The 21,214-nt window shown below is 30.0% G+C and overlaps 1 protein-coding gene across 2 annotated transcripts in view; it reads left to right on the top strand.

Moving 5' to 3' along the window:
• LOC135132574 (uncharacterized) overlaps positions 1-21,214 on the top strand; it is a 61,321-nt gene that overhangs the window by 18,497 nt on the left and 21,610 nt on the right. Inside the window, exons 2-3 of one of the 2 annotated variants that reach the window (XM_064060698.1) lie at positions 10,243-10,563; positions 15,779-16,003. In XM_064060698.1, the coding sequence (XP_063916768.1) occupies positions 10,243-10,563; positions 15,779-16,003 (546 nt within the window). Of the gene's footprint in view, positions 1-10,242; positions 10,564-10,683; positions 10,897-15,778; positions 16,004-21,214 lie in introns of both variants that reach the window. The other variant, XM_064060699.1, reaches the window with a different exon arrangement.

Here is a 21,214-nt window from a genome sequence, read left to right as displayed (position 1 = left end):
ACGAGAATTTGAAAAGATCACAACGATTCCTGTTGTTTTTCTTTCTGCAAAAGATTGAAAGAATCTCAAGGGTCTCTAGTGTGTTAATTCCAAGAATACGAAAGGATTTCTAGGACTGCAAGTGTCAATTTTTTTAATTGAAAGTTTTTGGACCCCGTTTGATTTTTGAAAAAAAAAAAAATGAAGAAATCCACAGGACCTCTACCATTTGTTTTTGTTTTGAAAGAGTTTGGAAAACTTTGGAAGTCTCCTACTGTCTTTTTTTTTAACAAACGATTCTTGGAAGTTCCTTGTCTTTCATTTAAAAAAAAAAATATATATATTTTGTCCATTTTTTCTTAATGTACGAAGTCTTCTTTTCCCAACAAGAAACTGAAAATTTTTTAACTATCCTGTTATTGAGATCAAACTCTATTCTATACGTTAAAAAAAACAAAGATTAAGCCCCACCCACCCACCCTAGTCCCAATTGTGATGAATTTCATATCGTAATTTTTTTTTGAGAAATGAGGATTTGTCAATCAAACTTCGTCCTTCAGCTCACGATGAATAAAACATTCATCACAATTGAGAAAGGGTGGGTGGGCGGGGCTTATATTTTGCCCATTTTTTCTTAATTTGCTAAGTCTTGTTTTCCCAACAAGCAACTGAAAACATGTTTAACTATCCTGTTGTTGAAAGAAAACTCTATACATTAAAAAAAACAAAGATCTCAATTGTGTTTTATTAAAAAAAAAATGAACAAATTTGGGAGACACCTAATTCTTTGTTTTTGGATGAGTTTGAAGAAACATTGAGAGCCATTCGAGTCTTGCATTTAATGTGGAAACATTTTCGGAACTTCTTATGTTTTGTTTCGAAAAGAATTTAAAAAGATTTTTAAGAATCCTGTTGTGTTTGTGAAAAATATTGAAAGAATCTTGGCGACTCCTAGTAGCTTTTTTTTTTAGAGTAAGAAAGAATATTTAGGGCTCCGGGTGTTTTTTAAATTGTAAGTCTTTGGACTCCCATTTGATTTTTGAAAATATTTCCATAGCACCCCTAGTATTTTGTTTTTGAAAAAGTTTGGAAAAGTTTTTGAGTGGCCTAGTGTGTTTTTTTAACGTAAAAGATTATTCGGAATCTCATGTGTTTTATTTTTGAAAAAACTGAACAAATTTTGAAGATCCAACTCTTTGTTCTTGAAGGAGTTAGAAAGAACATTGAGTCTTTAATTTCTTCCTTTTAATGTGGAAAAAATCGTCGGAAGTTCTTGTGTTTTGTTCTTTAAAGAAATTGAAAAGATATTGAAGATTCTGTTGTTTTGTTTTTGCAAAACTTTGGGAAAATTTCAAGGGGGGGTGCTAGAGACTTTTTTTAAGAGTATGAAAGAATGTTTAGAGCTCCGATTATTATTTTTTTTTAATTTGAAAGTCTTTGGACCCTTCGTTTGATTTTTGAAAAAAATTTAATAAATCCACAGTACCTCCAGAATTTTCTTTGAGAAAGTTTGATAAAGTCTCCTAGTGTGTTTTTTTTAATGTAAAAGATTCCTGGGAGTCCTTTGTCTTTTATTTTTGAAAAAACTGAACAAAGTTTGGAGACCCCTAAGTTTTCTAAGATTATGAAAGAATATTTATTTATTTTTTAATTTGAAACTCTTTGGACCCCTCGTTTGATTTTTGAAAAAAAATTAATAAATCCATAGCACCTCTAGTATTTTGTTTTAGAAAGTTTGGAAAATTTATAAGGTCTCCTAGTGTGTTTTTTTTTAATGTAAAAGATTCTTGAGAGACCTTTGTGTTTTATTTTCGAAAACAATTGAACAAACTTGGTAGACCCCTAATTCTATATTCTTGAAGGAGAGCCAATCATGTTCTTTTTAATGTGCAAAAATCTGGTGTCTTTTTTAAAAAATTGGAAAGAATCTGTAGAGCTCCCGGGTCCTTTTTTTTAATTTGGAAGTCTTTGGACTCCCCTTGATTTTTGAAATAAATTAAATAAATCCACAGGACCCCTATTATTTTGTTTTTGAGAGAAGTTGGAAAAATTTTAGTCTCCTAGTGTCGCTTTTTTAATGTAATTCTTGGGGTCCCTTGTGTTTCATTTTTGAAAAAAATTGCAAAAATTTTACAGACCCGTAATGTTTTGTTCTTAAAGGAGTTGAAAAACCCTTGGGAGCTCTTCATGTTTTTCTTTTAATGTGGTAAAATTTTCAGAAATTTTCGTAAATTGTTTTGAAGAAAGATTGTATGGTTTTGTTTCGGCAAAGGTCTGAAAGAATCTCAAGTGCCTCTAGTGTTGTTTTTAAAAAATAAATATGAAAGAATCTGTAGGGCTCCCAGTGTCCTTTTTTTAATTTGGAAGTCTTTGGACTCCCCTTGATTTTTGAAAAAAAATGATAAATCAACAGGATCCCTATTATTTTGTTTTTGACAGAGTTTGGAAAAATTTTAGTCTCCTAATGTCCCTTGTATTTCATTAAAAAAAAATGCAAAAATTTTGGACACCCGTAATGATTTGTTCCTAGAGGAGTTGGAAAAAACTTTGGGAGCTCCTCATGTTTTTCTTTTAATGTGTAAAAATCTACGGAATACTTTGGAATTTGTTTTGAAAAGAATTTGCAAAGATCTCGACGATTCCTGTTTGTGTCTTTTTTTAAATAAAATGAAAGAAGTTTTAGAGCTGCGAATATCCGTTTTTAAATTTGAAAACCGTTGTTTAAAAAAAAAAATAGTTAAGTCCACACGACGTTAGGGCCAAATTAATGTTGTCACACCTAGCTCTGGCAAATGTCAAGTTTGACATTAAATTGGAAGAAATAAGATTTTAAAAAATAAATAAAACTTAATTCTAGGAAGGAATAAAGGCACTTATGTTTAGCTAGTAGTCAATTTATTAGTCTGTGTATTTTTAGTGGAAATTTTTAAACAACTGTTTTTTGTTAACACAGTTTAGTAAAATTGTTGTAAATTAATTATAACAGAAGACGGTAGCGCGAGCCGAAGGCGAGCGTTGCAATTGAAATCACAAATACCTCATTTAACAGTAATACTATTTAAAATATTATAATTAATAAGTCGACCAAAAAGTAGATTTGTTTAAACTGGAAAAAATTCCAGTGGACTTAAAAAAACCCTGCTTATAAGTTATGCGTTAACATTTTTGCACTCCGTCGTTCGCCAGAATGTCGATGAGGCGATGTTTTGTTGCCGAGCAGGTAACACCTGCATTAAAATTGCAAATCTCCCTCGCAAAATTCCAAAACGTCTCTTAATTCGCAGCGTATCTCTGCATAATCCAATCGATTTGCGCTTCGGAGGATTATTCGGCGGTCCTCCTTGCGGCCGCCCTCGAATGGACAGTCCGTGTCTGTCGAATTTTTCCCGTTGCGTAAGTTGTGGATTGCGTGTCTGCACTTTACACCGGATGACTCGCCTCCGATTCTTCAAGTCGAGATCGAGAGGGTTTCGAAAGCTCTCTTCTCCCCTAAACCACTTCACGCTCCGGCCCATTGTGGCCGACTTTGCCGGATTTGCTTGATAGCTAAATGTAATCATTAAAATGTGAAAGACAACTGGCCGAGGAAAAAAGAACCCCCAAGTCGCGCCCGAGAAAAAATCTTTTATTATTTTATTTATTGTTATTTGTTCCTCCAGCTGGAGATAGCCACGTATTTACAGAAAATTGTGGGAAGAGGCGGGTAAACTACCTGCAAGCGGCGTGATTTCCATAATTTCGTCTAAAAGCCACTGTTTGAGCGTATTTGTACATCTGGAAGGAATTTTAATGTTTGTATATTATTGTATGTAAAGTTGACTGAGGCTGAGGTTTAAGAGGGTTAAGAGAGGCGGCGGCCGAATACCGATAAGTTTTAAATGAAACGGTTTGTTCTACATAGTGCTACTCGTCGTTAAAATTTATTGCAAATGTACGCGTGATTTACGACTCATATTTTATTTATTAATGGTGATAATCGCAGAGAAAGCGCGGACAGGGCCGGACTAACTGTATCACGTCGTGAGACCGAATCTGTGACAAAATAGGTTACGCAAAATATCTCTAGCGGTGGGTAGGTGGTGGTTTATAGCTTTAGTAAGGAAGTAAAAGTCACATAGAAGAGCATTTTTACTTCCAGATGTAATAACGTTGGTAATAAAATGTCTAGTAAAGGAATAAAGTTACAATTAAAAAATTTATATTGCTTGTGATAGCGTCAAGTGGCAAATGAAGATGACCAATTAAATTGATTACGGTGCTGGACATAAATGCATGCGGTTGTTGTGGCATATTTTTTTAATTTTTTTAACACAATTCGTGTACATCTACTGGACCTAAGAGTTGTCAACTGGTACGGATCAATTGCCAAAATTTACACTGACCTCCACCAGGTAGAATTCCGTGACCGTCTTCTAGAATTTCACAGGGCTGTCAAACCTTTAAAATTAGTTTAACATTACTATTCAAAATTATTCAAAGATGAGTTGTGAAATTTTGTCGTTCTTTAAGAAGTTTGCAGTAAATCTAAATATTTCCGAAAAAGATTTGTTCTCGTTCCTGTATACCTCAGAACAGAATTTCGAACATTGGAAATTTCATTTTCAGCATCATTCTAAAACTGCTGAAACATTTCGTTTATTAGTTATTTTTTAATCTAAATTGATAATTTTTTTTTAATACTTATGTTGGTTAATTTCATTTTTTCTCGACGTTTCATAGCGCTAGAAAATGAAAAAGTAGGTCTTCCGCTTGTGTTTACCCTCTGTTGCCTGTTGCCAATGTTATTTGACAGTGAAGAATCTTTTACATTAAAAAAAGACACTTGAGGGCTTTAAAATTTTTCTAAATTCTTTCAAAAACGAAATAATAGGGGTCCTGTGAGTTTATTTAATTTTTTTCAAAAATCAAACGGGGGTCCAAAGACTTTCAAATTAAAAAAACCGACACTTGGAGCCCTAAAGATTCTTTAACATTTTTACGGAAAGGAATTGTCGAGATTTTTCTATTTCTTTTGAAAACAAAACACAAGAAATTCCGAAGATTGTTCAAGAATAAAACGTTGGGGTCCCCAAAATTTTAAACAATTTTTTCAAAAATATAGTGCAGCCTCACAAATCCAACGGGAAAAATTTTAAAATCGAAATATCCAAAATTTTTAAAATCGAAAAATTGAAAGATCGAGGGAACATCACCAAATGAAAAAATTAAAATGTGAGAAAACTGAAAAAGTCAGAAATTGAAAAATTACCAAAATTGAAATGTTGAAAAATTTAGAATCCGAGAAATCTGAAAACCGAAAAACCGAGATGTTAAAAATCGTGAGATCGAAAAATCTTAAACTGTAAAATTTAAAAAATTGGAAAATAAAAGAACCAAAAATTTTAAAATTGGAAAAATTGAAGAATGGAAAAACAGAAAAATCGAGAAATTGAAACATCAAAAAAATCGAAAATTTCAAACATCTAATCTAATTGAGAAATCAAGATAAGTCAAAATCGAAAAATCGAGTAGTTAAAAATTCAAAAAAATTGATAAATCCGAAATCGAAAAATTGAAAACTCGAAAAATCAAAAATATTAAAAATCGAAAAGTTGAAACATCGGAAAATTCAAAAAATTGTAGAATCGAGAAATCGAAAAATCTGAAATTTTAAAAATTGAAAAATTACGATGCCTATCGAAAAATTGAAAATCTAAAAAATATGTAATCGAGAAATCGAAAAAAGAAGAATGGAAATATTAAAAAATGCCAAAATTGAAATATAGTGAACCAAGACCTATAAGGTTATATGGCCATCATAAAAGTAGTTGACCGCAAATAAATACCCGCTTTGTGTGGTTCGCACTAAGCTTACCGGTTGGCAATAAATCATCTTCTAAACATTTCTTGCTCATATTTAACAGGGCCGGCTTTCAAAGCGAGTGATTATTTCGGAACCCTCAGCGGCTGCAGGTAGTAAAGAAATAGTGGAGTGGTGGATTTTCATATTTAGTGAAAGCCGCCTCTGAACGAAACCACACGAGCCGGTCGAGCTGCAGTGGACACGTTATTTACGACCCTAAAACCTTTTCTATTGTAAACAACTTAACTTCGACACAATGGGATGATTTTATGATGGCCATATAACCTTATAACTCTTGGTTCACTATATGTATCAATATTGAAAAATGAAAAAATTAAAGAATCGAAAAAAAATCTGAAAACTGAAACATCGAAAAATTGAGAAATCCAAAAGTTGGAAAATATATAAAATCGACAAATCGAAAACCTGAAAAATCGAAAAATCGAGATATTGAATTGAAAAACTGAAAAATCGAAAAATTGGCACAACGAAAAGACGAGAAATCGAGAAATGGAAAAATCAAACAATCGATTAATCAAGAAATTGGGAAATCGAAAAACTGGAAATTTAGAAATGTCAAAAATTGAAAAATTTTAAAATCTAAAAACTGAAAAGTCGAATAAAATTTGAAAAATAAAAAACTAAAATATCGAAAAATTGAGAAATCAAAAAATTGTATATTCACAATTTTGATTTTTTTTTCAAAAATTTCGAAATCCAAGATAAAAATTCGACAAAAATCTGGATGCCTACGGTAAAAACCTGAAAAATCGGAAAATCGAAGAATTGAAAAATTGAAAAATTGGAACATTGAAAACACAAAAAATCGAGAAATGGGAAAATCAAACAATCGATTATTCGAGAAATTGAGAAATCGAAAAATTAAAGATTTAGAAAAGTCAAAAATAGAAAAATTGAAAAATCGAGAAATCGAAAAGTCGAAAAACAGAAGTCAAAAAATCGATTATTTAAAAAATTCAATACCTGATAAATCGAAAAATTGACGAATTGAAAATTTTAGAACTCGGAACACCGACAAGACATGAAATCGAGAAATGGGAAAATCAAACAATCGATTAATCGAGAAACGTCAAAAATTTGAAAATCCAAAAACTGAAGAGCCGCAAATATGTATGAAAAACTGAATTATCGAATATTTGAGAAATCGACAGTTGAAAAACTGAAAAAACGAACAGCCAAACAATCGAAATTTCGAAAAGTTGTTATACCCACAATTTTGATTTTTTTTTTTTCGAAAATCTCGATGTCTAGGTTAACAATTTAACAAAAATTTGCATGCCTAAGGTAAAAACCTGAAAAATCGGAACATTGAAAGACGAGAAATCGAGAAATGCGTAAATCAAACAATCGATTAATTGAGAAATTGAGAAATCGAAAAATTGAAAATTTAGAAATGTCAGAAATCGAAAAATTGAGAAATCGAAAGGTTGAAAAATAGAAACTTTAAAAAAATCAAAAACCTGAAAAATCGGAGATTCGAAAAATTGAAAAATGAAAAATCGGAAAATCGGCACAACGAAAAGACGAGAAATCGCGAAATGGAAAATTGAAATAATCGATTAATTAAGAATTTGGAAAATCGAAAAACTGGAAAGTAAAAAACATCAAAAATTGAAAATTTAAAAATTTTTAAATCTAAAAATTGAAAAGTCGAAAATTTCAAAAATATTTATAAAAATTTGAGAATCGAAAAGCCGAAAAAATCTAAAATTCGAAAAATTGAAGAATAAAAAAACTGAATTATCGAAAAATTGAGAAATCGAAAAGCCAAAAAATTGAAAAAAACGAAAAATTGTTATATTCGCAATTTTGATTTTTTTTTCGAAAATCTCAACATCTAGGGTAAAAATTCAACAAAAATCTGGATGTCTAAGGTAAAAACCTGAAAAATCGCGAAAAATCGAAGAATTAAAAAATTGAAGAACTGCAAAATTGAAAAATTGGAACGTTGAAAAGACGAAAAATCGAGAAATGTGAAAATCAAAATATCGTTTATTCGAGAAAGTGAAAAACGAAAAATTAAAAATTTAGAAAAGTCAAAAACTGAGAAATCGAGAAATCGAAAAGTCGAAAAATCGAACCCGAAAATGGAAGTCAAAAAATTGAAAATTTATAAAATTCAATACCTGACAAATCGAAAATTTGAAAAATTAAGAAATCCAAAAGTTGGAAAATCGACAAATCGAAAACCTGAAAACTCGAGAAATCGAGCAATCAAACAGTCGAGAAACTTAGAAATCAAAACGAAAAATTGAAAAATGAAAAATCGGAAAATCGGCACAACGAAAAGACGAGAAATCGAGAAATGGAAAATTCAAATAATCGATTAATTAAGAAATTGGGAAATCGAAAAACTGGAAATTTAAAAACGTCCAAAATTGAAACATTTAAAAATTTTAAAATATAACTGAAAAGTCGAAAATTTCAAAAATATAAGAATTGGAAAATAAAAAACTAAAATATCGAAAAATTGAGAAATCGAAAGTTGAAAATTTGAGAATCGAAAAGCCAAAAAAATCGAAAATTCGAAAAATTGAGAAACCGAAAAATATCAATTTTGATTTTTTATTTAAAAAATCTCGAAATCTAGGATTAAAAATTCAAGAAAAATCTGGATCCCTAAGGTAAAAGCCTGAAAAATCGAAAAATTGAAGAATTAATAAACTGAATAATTATCGAAAAATTGAGAAACCGAAAAGCAAAAAATTGAAAAAACCGAAAAATTGTATCCGCAATTTTGTTTTTTTTTTTAATCTCGACATCTAGGGTAAAAATTCAACAAAAACCTGGATGCGTAAGGTAAAAACCTGAAAAATCGAAAAATGGAAGAATTGAAGAACTGAAAAATTGAAAAATTGGAACATTGAAAAGACGAAAAATCGAGAAATAGGAAAATCAAACTGTCGATTATTCGAGAAATTGAGAAATCGAAAAATTGAAAAATTGAGAAATCCAAAAGTAGGAAAATCGACAAATTGAAAACCTGAAAAATCGAAAAATCGAAATATTGAATTGAAAAACTGAAAAATCGAAACATTGAAAACTCGAGAAATCGAGCAATCAAACAGTCGAGAAACTGAAAAATCAGAAAATTTGAAAAATCGAAAAACCAAAAAATCTAAAATTCGAAAAATTGAGAAATTGTTATAATCGCAATTTTGATTTTTTTTTCAAAAATCTCGATGACTAGGCTAGGAATTCAACAAAAATGCCTAAGCTAAAAACTTGAAAAATCGGTACATTGAAAGACGAGAAATCGAGAAATTGAGAAATCGAAAAATTGAAAATTAAGAAACGTCAAAAATTGAAAAATTTTAAAATCGAAAATTTTAAAATCGAAAAATTGAAAAATCGAAAAATCGAAAAGCCGAAAAATTGAGAAGTCGAAAAATTGCTATATCCACAATTTTGATTTTTTTTTTTCAAAAATTTCAATATTTAGGATAAAAATTCAACTCGGATTCATAAACTACAAATGGGGGACTACGTTATTTTATAAAATTTAAATTTACAGAAAACAAAATACTTGAGGACCCTGACATTCATCCAAACTCTTAAAAAAATAACAAAATATTATGGGTCTTGAGAATTTCTTTCATATTTTTTCAGCAATTAAACGTTAAGTGTCCGAATAGAAAAGGACATTCTTTCAGAAATAAAATACCACAACTCTCAGAACCAGCGGTTTCCAAAATTCTTTAAAACTCATCTTGAAACAAATCAAAATTTTACAACGATCTTTCTAATACTTGCGAAAATTAGCTCAATAAATTAAGGCACAGTCGTTTGTAATGGGTGATCACCATTAAATTATCGCCAAATATTAATTAATTCATCAAATAAATAATTAATTAATAATAGAATAGCGTTCACAAAAATACCGTTCTGGCTACACACTCTCGCACCCATCTCTGCCCTATCACTAAAAGAAAAATTAATTGATAGTTCTGGTCCAAACGAGCTCGGTTATCTTTGCATCTCCGTCTGAATGTTTAATGAAATAATCCGAGTGTGTGGCGTTATCAGCGGCTATCACAATCCATTGATTGATCGTCCCCGCTCGACCATCTGAAGGGTGCAGGTCTAATTTCTTCCTGGATTGTTTGACTAAGATCTACGGCCTTGTTGGACCGTGTAACGGCAAACGGTACAACCGTTTCGAAACAATTAACAACCATTTTTTGAAAAGCCTGATCTAATCAGTGAAATATTGAATGAGATGGGTGAAATACAAACTGGTTCGTATTGTTCGTCGAGAGGTTAACATTTAAAGAGGTGTTTTATGATAATTTGGGCGGACGTGGATTCCAACGCAATGAGGGCACTAAAGCCGTCGACGTGGAGAACCATCGAAATTTTAATTGAGTACTGTGGTGGCTGACCGATTTTTTCTCTTGCAGGTCTTCGAGCGACATCAAGTTCCGCCAGCTAGCAGACGCCAGCCGCTTAATCCAGCTAATCTATAACGATGGAGAAGATTTAAAAGACTGCGAAATAATCCATCAAAGAGACCAAGTAAGAAAGTTCCTACACTCCTTCAAAAGCGACTTAGGCAATCTCATAGCTACCTCAAACGTCACCGTCGAATCCTTAGATAGTAAAAAGCTCCCCGAAGAGTTTTCCTCGTGGTTTAACTTCACCCAGCTGGTGAACCAGTGCAAGAGGCTCCACCACCAGATGAAACAAGAAGTATTAGAGATGAAGACTCATCAGACTGATAGGTAAAATGAGATTGGCGAAATGTGGTCTTCGTTGCCGGTCGTATTGTGTCAGGTGGCGGTTTTGTGTTTTTCGTTTTGGTTTGTTCCGTTTTGATTTGATTTTCTTGTGTTTGTGGATAGGTCGAAACGGGCGATTTTTGTCGCTCCGGGTACACTGTGGTGTGGGGATTCCAACAATGCGAAGCACTATACCCAGTTGGGGGTGCTGGCGAACACTGATAAGTGCTGTCGAAGACACGATCATTGCAAAATGATCATTCCAGGATTCAGTACCAAGTTTCACTACACTAACCTATCACCATTCACTCTTTCACACTGTCATTGCGACGAAAGGTAGGCACACACACATTCGAAATTACGAAATTCGAAATTAGGATTGAATTTTGGCATAAATTACAATTTTTCGTAGTTTGGCCACTTAAATTTTTAAAGAAATTGAAATAACAATTTATTGCTATTTGTTTCTCACTACTATAATACCCAACAATTTTTTTTCTATGTAAAAATACATCATAATGGGGGTTCAAAAAATTACAGGTTTGAAGTTGGCTGTGTTTTATTATTATTGAAATTTTTGCCGTGAATTTCTCGTAAGTTATTGATTTATTTAAGCAGAAGAAATTAAAAACAAAGAGGTTAAACATTCTTACCATTCTTTTTTTAATCTTATACATTACTAACAAAAATACTATTTTAGAAAATATTTTCTCAATGAAACATCTTTTCTGAGCTATCAAAAAGTCTGATTTTTTTTAGTTTCTAATTTTCTATAAGTTTTTTTTAGTTATTTTTCTATATTTTAGCTTCCTGTTCAGTGTTTATGTCATTTTTTTTAATAAAGATGATTTGCTGTTTTTTTTACTTTTTTTTTTAGGAGAAATTTGCCTATTTTTTTTTTAATTTTTCAAAACTACATTTTTCATGTAGTCATCTTTCAAACTGGTCTTTCCTTAAACACAAATTCTACTTTTTTGTTTTCATTTTGTGACACTTCTTGTAGAAGCTTTCTAATTTTTTATTTCTATAAATATCGAAAATTGAAAAATCCAAAATCTAGATCTCGAAAAATGGATAATCAACAAACGGAAAAATCGAAAAACCGAAAAGACAAGATTTCGAAAAATCGAATAATCGGAAAATAGAAAAACTGAGAAGTCGAAAATCGAAAGATTGAAATTCGCAACTTCTCGCAAATTCGAAAAATCAAACCCACAAATCGAGATTTCAAAAAATAAAAAATGAAAATTCGAAAGATCGAAAAATCTAAAATTGGAAATTTCGTAAATCGAACAGTAGCAAAATTGAAATTTTTAAATATCGAAAAATCAAGAAATTGAAAAGAGGATAAATTGAAACATTTAGGAATTAAAAATCGAAAAATTGAACAATGGAAACATTGAAAAATTGAAAAGTCGAAATTTCGAAAAATTGGAAAATCGAAATATTGAAAATTCCAAAAACCGAAAAAACGAAAACTCGAAAATTTGAAAAATCGAAAAATAAAAAAATGGAAGAAATTAAAATTCGAAAAATTGGAAAGTCGTGATATCGAAAAATCGTGAAGTCGAGGAATCAAAAACTCAAGAAATTGAAAGTCAGAGTTGAAAATTTGAAAAAAAAAGTTGAAAAACAGAAAAATCGAAAAATCAAAAACTAAAACGTCGACACATCGAAAAATTGAACAATCGAAACAATGAAAATTCTGAATGTTGAAATATCGAAAAACCAAGAAATCATAAAACAGAAAAATCGAATAATCGACAAATGGAAAAATCAAATGATCGAAAAATCTTAAAATAAAAAATCGGAACATCAAAATTCGAAAAATCACAATCAAAGTCTCGAAAATCGATATTTCAAGAATAGAAAATTCGAAAAATTGAAACGTCGAAAGATCGAATAATTGAATAATCGAAACAGTGAAAAATCTAAAAGTCGAATATCCAAAAATCAAGAAACTGAAAAATTAAAACAGTGAAAACTCGAAAAGTTGAAATTTCAGAAACGAAGAAATTGTAAAACAGAAATGTCGAAAAATCGAAAAATGGACAAATCAGGAAATCGAAAAATTGAAAAATCGAAAAATCGAAAAACTGAAAGATCGAAAAATTGAAAAATCGAAAACTCGAAAAACCGAAAATCCAAAATCGAACATCGTAAAATTGCATTTTTGGGAATTGAAAAATATCGAAAATTCGAAAAATCAAAAATCCAAATACTCGAAAACCCGAAAATCGAGATTTCAGAAAGTCGAAATTTGAAAAATTGTAATTGAAATATTGGAAAATCGAAAAATGAATATTTCAAAAAATCGTGGAATTGGGAAATCGAAAAGTCGAAAAAGCAATAAATCGTAAAATTAAAAAGTCGAAAAATCGAGGAGTGAAAAATTGAAATACTTACTGAAAAACGGAGAAAAATTTTCAAAGTTGAATTACCTAAAAATCTAGAAAGTGAAAAATCGAAACATTGCAAGGTCGTACGTTGGAAAATTCAAGAAATCGTAAAATAATCGAAAATCAGAAAATCAACATTAGAAAACTGGAAAATCGACATTTCGAAAATTCGGAAAATCGGTAATCGTGAAATCGAATATTGAAAAATCGAAAATAGAAAAATCGAAAAACCGAAAAATCAAAAATCGAAAGAATCGAAAACTCGAAAACCGAGATTTCAAAAAACCAAAAATCGAAAATTTGTGTTATAAAAAATAGAAACATGAAAGTCAAAAACTCGAAAATCGAAAATTCGAAAAACAGAAAATTCAAAATCGAAAAACCGAAAATCCAAAATAGAAAAATCAAAAACTAAAACGTCGAAACATCGAAAAATTGAAATCTCCAAAAATCAAAAAATTACAAATAGTCGAATAATCGAAAAATGGAAAAATCAAAAGATCGAAAACTCGAAAATTGAGTTTTCCAAAAACCTAAAATTGAAAAATCTTAATATAAAAAATCGAAAGATCAAAATTTTAAAATTCACAAAATCAAAAACTCTAAAATCGAAATTTCAAGAATCGAAAAACTGTAAATTGGAAAAGTGGAAAAAGAAAATCGAAATACTCGAAAAACCAAAAATCCAATTTTCAAAAAATCAAAATTGAAAAATTGAAATTGAAATTTTGGAAAATCGAAAATTGGATATTTCAAGAAATTGTGGTATCGAGAAATCGTAATATCGAAAAATCAATAAATCGAAAAGTCGGTAAATCCAAAAATTGAAGAGTTGAAGATTCAAAAAATCAAAGAGTTAAATCGAAATATCGAAAAATCGAGCTTTGGGAATTTCAAAAAATCGTGAAATCGGGAAATTGAAGAGTTGAAAAGCAGAAATTACGAAAAATCGAGGAATTCAAAAATCAAGAAACCGAAAAATCGAAGAGTTGAAAAACAGAAACATTAAAAAACAGAGAAATCGAAAAATTAAGAAATTGTAAAACAGAAATCTCGAAAAATCGAAAAATGGACAAAAATGAAAATCGGAAAACTGCATTTTTGATGATTGAAAAAAATCGAAAATTCGAAAAATCAAAAATCGAAAGACTCGAAAACCCGAAAATCGAGATTTCAAAAAGCTGAAAATTGAAAAATTGCAATTGAAATATTGAAAAATCGGAAAATGGATATTTCTAAAAATCCTGGATTCGTGGAATCGAAAAGTCGAAAAATCAAGAAATCGAAATGTCTATAAATCGAAAAATCAAAAAATTTAAAATCGAAACATTGGAATTGAAATTTACCAAAAATCTAGAAAGTGAAAATTCGAAACATTGAAAAATTGCAAGGTCGAAATTCCGAAAAATGAAGAAATCGTAAAATTAAAAATTCGAAAAATCGAAAAATAAAAAATCAAGAAATCAAAAAACCGAAAAATAGAAAAAAAATCGATAATCAAAAAACCAAAAAATTGAAAATTCGAAAAATTGGTAATCGTACAAACGAAAATAGAAAAATTGAAAATTGAAAAACCAAAAAATCAAAAACTCGAAAATCTAAAATTCGAAAAACAGAAAATTCAAAATCGAAGAACCGAAAATCTAAAATCGAATATCGAAAAACTGAAAATCGAAACACTAACCGGGAATCGAAAAATTTAAATTGAAATATTGAGGAATCGAGAAATCCAAAAATCGAAAAATCAAGAAATCGAAAGACCGATAAAGCGAAAAATCAAAAGGTTGAAAGCTTGAAGAATTGAAGAATAGAAATATTGAAAAACAAGTCGAATACTTGAAAAATCGTAAGTTCGAAAAATCAAAAAGTTTGAACATAGAAAAATTGAAAAACCGAAACATTGAAAAATTGCAGGGTCGAAATTACGAAAAATCAAGAAATGGTAAAATTAAAAAGTTGTTAAAATGGAAAAAATTATGAATCAAAAACTCAAAATTAGAAAACTGGGAAATCGACACTTGGAAAAATCGATAATCGTAAAATCGAATATTGAAAAATCGAATTTCGAAAAACCGAAAATTCAAAAATCGAAAGAATCGAAAACTTGAAAACCAAGATTTCAAAAAAACAAAAATCGAAAATTCGAAAAGCGGAAAATTCAAAATCGAAGAACCGAAAATCCAAAATCGAAAAATTGAAAATCGAAGAACTAATCGAAAATCGAAAAATTGAAATTGGAAGTATTGAAAAATCGAAAACTGGATATTTTGAAAAATGTTGGAATCGAGTAATCTTGTCAGTGCATCTCCTAGTTTTTTTAATAAATGATATTGATAAATATACAATAGAAAATATCTATATACACTTGACACACTCAGTACACTTTTTTTTATTTTTCAGTCACCGCGACTACTAACATCTTCATTAAACCCCTTGTCACGTCTCGAACTAACATTCAATTTTTTCCACCCAATAACTGCAACCTCCTTTCCACGACCACGTCAATCACCCATTTCCCCGCATCCGTCTTACCGCATTCCGCGAATTTTCCTCCATTTTTCCACCTGTCCCTCTCCACTCAGCGAAATCGGTCTTCCACTCCACCGCCCTATTACATTCATCGCGTTCATTTAAAAACAACAGCTGTCATTTCTTGAAAAATATCGCCTTCAAGTATTTTTGCGTCTGGAATTCCTGGATTAATCTCTAGCGCAGATCGATTCGTTTCGCTTCAAAAAAGTCCCGCCGCACACGAAACCCGCATGGACACAATACGATCTTTGCTCTTGATATTTTGACCCGACGATTCCGGTTCTTAGGCAGAAACGCGACGTTTCGGACTTGTTGAGAGTCCCGGGGACCAAGTGGTGCGGGAAGGGGTACTCCGCCGATAAGTACACCCGGTTGGGCGGCTTCTCCAGGACCGACAAGTGCTGCAGGAGGCACGATTTGTCCTGCAGGTTCTGGATAGGGGCCTTCGAGACCAAGTGGGGCCTGTTCAACTGGAGGATCAACACGATCATGCACTGCAGCTGCGACGAACGGTCAGTAGAAGGGTGCTGTATGTTGAGTGGAGATAGAGGTGTGGTTCGTGTAACACGGGCGAGGTCTGTGTCATTTTTCGGGCAAATATTACTGTACCTGTGACTTTATTTTGGTTGTTAAGTGGAACCACCTATATATTTTTCATATTTCAATTATTTGTGTAAAAATGTTTCGACATTTTTTTTTTATTTTCAAATATTGAATTTTTCTTTAGAAACTATTTATATATTTATGAGGAAATTCATTCAGTAACATAATAATTGTGAAACGACCTCTATATTTTTCATATTCCGAATCTATGTGATAAAAACGTTTAGAAGTTTTTTTTTATTTTTATCATCATAATAATAACCATTATATTATCCAAAAATATTCGCAAAGACATTAGTTCAGTTTTTAATAACTGAAGAGAAAAACGAAGTGATTTTAGAAAAAATAACAATATTTTGATTTTTACTTCCCGAGAGTAAGTAAGGAAGTATTGTAATCGAGTCCATCGGGCGACTGGCTACTTTTATGTTTTCCCGACGTTTCAAGACCCCTAGAATAAGAAAACAGATTTCTCGTTTTCGGCTGTTTTTACCGAATAAATCTAAAATATGCACAATATTAATTGTAGAAATTAGAGAAATTCTAAAATTTTGACCGAATTTGTGGAAAGATTCCAGATATTATCCTAGAGATACTGAAGTATCTAGAGTCTAGACAAATGCTGAAAATCTGAAAGTTCTCAAGATTATAGAAATGCCAGTGATTCTTAAGATTCAGAGATTCTCATGATTTCAAAGTTTCCAATGGTTTGAAAGATTCAAAAGGTTTAAAAGCTTCCAAACGTTCTAAAGAGACTTTCTAAAGAGCTTGAAGATTGCATACACTAGAAATTTCGAATTGTAAAAACACTAAAAATTCTAAATGAACTGAAGTTCTAATGTTCGAAATATAAGAAAGATCTAACAAAGTCTTCTAATGACCCTAGAAATTGTAGAAATTCGAAATTTTATAAAACTCCTAGTAATTCTAAAATTTCCAAAGTTTGAAAATATAAAGAGTCGAAAGATTAAAACTCTAAGAAAATTAAATTTTAAAAATTCTGAAAGTAGTAGAGTCTTGAATACCCTAATTATTATCTTATAAATCTTGGACATTGTAAAGATTCCAGATTCCAAAAATGCCAAAGATTTAGAGTCTGGAAAAATTTAGGAAGGGGGAAAATTATGATTGATCTTGAAAATTTCGGAATTCTGGCATAGCCGAAACGTGATAATTTTAGAAATTTTGGAAAAGCTGGAAACTGGCCATTTTTTGTATTTTGTAAAATTGGGCTAATCCGGAAAATACGAAACTTCTAGAATTTTTGAAAATTTTGCAAATTATGAAAATTCTATATGTATAATCTTAAGATTGTAGAGATTCTAAAGATTCCAAAGTTTCCAAAGATTCCAAAGGTTTAAAGGGTTTAAAAGATTTCAAAAATTCTAAAAACTCGAGACGTTCTAAAGATCATAAATATTCTAAATAAACTGAATTTCTAAGGTTCTAAAGAGAGAAAGATCCAACAAAATCTGTAAAAAAAGATTGAAAATACTAAAGACTCTGGATTCTAAAGAGTCTAAAGACTAATACTCTAAATACCCAAAGGTGCTAAAGATTTTAAGGGCTCTCTAAAAACTTTAAGGATTCTGAAAACTCTAGGACTCAAAAGTCAAAAAGATTTTTAAAATTCTGTTTCAGATGTTTCAAAGGTTCTAAAGGCTCTAGAGAAATTCAAAAATCCAGAGATTCAAAAGGCTCTAGAGAAATTAAAAAAACCAGAGATTCTAAAACTTGTAAAAATCACGTAAACTCTTAGAATGCCAAAGATTTTAAAGATTCCAAAGACTAAAGAAAACAAAACTCCTAAAAGTCTAAAAATCATAAAGATCTGAAGAATGTTTTCTTTAATTTTTGTAAATTCTACACTCTAATTATTATCTTCCTAAATCCTAGAGAATGTAGAAATTCAAAAATTCGAAAGATTTAGAGACTCTTGAGGTCTATAAATTTCGGAAAATCTGAAAAAATTTAGAAAGTGGGGAAAATGTGGTAAATCTATAAATCTTGAAAATTTCGGACAAGGTTGAATTTCAGAATTTTGACATAACTGGAACCTGAAAATTTTGGAAAATTTGGAACTTCTGGGGATTTTGCGTATTTTGGAAAATCTGACAGATCGGGATAATCTAGAAAATCTGAAAATTCTAGATTTTTTGAAAATTTCGCAAATTATGAAAATTCCGAAAAATTAAATAAAAAGTAAAAAGTTAAAAGTAAAATCGAAATATCGAAAAATGAAGAAATTGGGAAACTGAAAAATCTAAAAATTGAAAACTCGAAAATGCGAAAACTAAAAAACCGAGATTTCAAAAAGCTAAAAGTCGAAAAATCAAAATTTGAAAACCGAAAACCAAAAAATCGAAAATTTGAAAACGAGATTTCGAAAAACCGAACTATTGTGAAGCTGAAGATCGAGATATCCAAAAATTCGAAAATAGAACATCGAAAATCGAAAAATCAAGATCTTGAAAAATCCAAAATTGGAAATTTCGAAAAATCGAATAGTGAAAAAACCGAAACATTGAAAGATCGAAAAATTGAACACCGAAACATTGAAAAATCGAAAAGTAGGAATATTGACAAATTGAAACAATGAAAATTGCGGAGAAGGTTGAATTTCAGAATTCCGGCAGAACTGAAACCTGATAATTTTAGAAATCTTGGAAAATCTGGAAATTCTGGGGATTTTGCGTATTTGGAAAATCTGAAAAATTGGGCTAATCTTGAAAATCTAAAAATTCTAGAAATTTTTAAAATTTTGCAAATTATGTAAATTCCGATAATTAAAAAAAAAGTAAAAAATTATAAATTCCCAAATTTTCTGAAGATTAAGATTGTAGAGATTTTAAATATTCCAAAGTTTCCAAAGGTTTGAAAGATTTAAGAGCTTTAAAAGCTTTCAAAGGTTCTAAAGACTGGAGACATTCTAAAGAACTTAAAGATTCAAACACCAGAAATTTCAAACTGTACATGTACTAAAAATTCTAAATAATTTAAATTTCTAAGGTTCTAAATTCAAGAAAATCGTAGTCTAAAAATCGAAAATTCGAGAATCGAGATTTCGAAAAATCGAAGATTCGAAAACCGAAAAAATGTGAACTGGAAAATCGAGATATCCAAAAATCGAAAACTCGACAAATCGAAAAATTGACAGTCGATAAACCGAAAATTCCAAAATTAAAAAAAAAATAGAAAATGCGTGGAATCGAAACATTGAATAACAGACAATTCGGAAAATCTAAAAATCGAGATCTTGAAAAATCGAAAATTGGAAATTAAAAAAAAAATCGTTAAATCCAGAAATTCAAAACATATTTGTCAAAAAATCGAAGAGTGGAAAAATCTAAACATTGAAAGATCAAAAAATTGAACACAAAAACGAAAAGTAGAAATTTTTAAAAAATCAAGGAACTGGAAAATCAAAGAATCGAAAAATCAAGAAACCGAAAAATAATAATGATAATAATAAATCATTTATTGTTCTATAAAGATAATACAATACACTACAGATTTAAAAAATATAAAATCCCAAATTTTCTAAAAATTAAGATTGTAGATTAAAATATTCCAAAGTTTCCAAAAATTTGAAAGATTCAAGAAGTTTAAAATCTTTCAAAAATACTAAAAACTGGAGACATTTTAAAGATCTTAAAAATTCTATACACCAAAAATTGCAAATTGTGCAACATATACTAAAGATTCTAAATATTCTAAATAAACTAAATTTCTAAATCGAAATATCGAAAAATTAAGAAATCGGAAAACTGAAAAATCGAAAAACTGAAAAATCAGAAACTCGAAAATCGAGATTTCCAAAATCGAAGATTCGAAAAACCGAAAAATTGTGAATACGAAAATCGAGGTGTCCAAAAATCGAAAATTCGACAAATCGAAAAATTGACAGTCGATAAAGCGAAAATTCCAAAATTGGAAAAATCAAACATCGATCAAAAGTCCAAAAATCGAAAACTCGAAAATCGAGATTTCAAAAAATAGAAAATTCGAGGAATCGAAACTGAATAATAGAAAATTCGGAAAATTGAAAAATCGAGCTCTTGGAAAACCGAAAATTGGACATTTCAAAAAAAAATCGTGAAATCCAGAAATTCAAAACATATATATCACATATATATATATATCAAAAATTCGAAGAGTGGAAAACTCGAAACATTGAAAGATCGAAAAATTGAACATCAAAACATTAAAAAATCGAAAAGTAGAAATTTTTAAAAAATAAAGAAATTGAAAAGTCGGAAAATTGTAAAATGAAAAAATAAAGGAATTGAAAAATCGAAGAATCGAAAAATCAAGAAACCGAAAGATAATAATGATAATAATAAATCATTTATTGTTCTATAAAGATAATACAATACACTATAGATTTGAAAAATATAATATATCAAATTTTCTAAAGATTAAGATTGTAGAGATTCTAACTATTCCAAAGTTTCCAAAGGTTTGAAAGATTCAAAGGGTTTAAAAGCTTTCAAAGATTCTAAAAACTGGAGACATTTTAAAGAACTTACAGATTCCATTCACCAGAAATCGCAAATTGTACATATACTAAACATTCTAAATAAACTAAATTTCTAAGTCGAAATATCGAAAAATGATGAAAACAGAAAACTGAAAAATCGAAAAATTGAAAAATCAAAAAATGAAAAACTCGAAACTCGAGATTTCAAAAAGTTATAGTCGAAAATTTGAAAATAGAGATTTCCAAAATCCAAGATAAAAAAAAAACTAAAAATTGTGAACTCGAAGATCGAGATATCCAAAAATCGAAAACTCGACAAATCGAAGAATCGACAGTCGATAAACCGAAAATTGGAAAAATCAAACATCAAAAAATCAAAAATCCAAAAATCGAAAACTCGAAAATCAAGGTTTCAAAATATAAAACATTGAAAAACCTAAAGATCAAAAATCAAAAAATCGAAACACTGAATAACAGAAAAGTCGGAAAATCCAAAAATCGAGACCTTGAAAAATCGAAAATTGGAAAATTCAAGTCTATATATCAAAAAACGAAGAGTGGAAAAACGTAAAAGTAGAAATATTTAAAAAATAAAGAAATTGACACATTGAAAAATCAAGAAGTCCAAATATCGCAATAT

Source organism: Zophobas morio, unplaced genomic scaffold (assembly GCF_036711695.1).
Source record: "Zophobas morio isolate AGI-343-1 ecotype UQ-CSIRO unplaced genomic scaffold, CSIRO_AGI_Zmor_V1 ptg000021l, whole genome shotgun sequence".
NCBI classification, from domain to species: Eukaryota; Metazoa; Arthropoda; class Insecta; order Coleoptera; family Tenebrionidae; genus Zophobas; species Zophobas morio.
The sequence above is the reverse complement of the archived record's forward strand: the minus strand, read 5'-3'. Positions and strand labels throughout refer to the sequence as shown.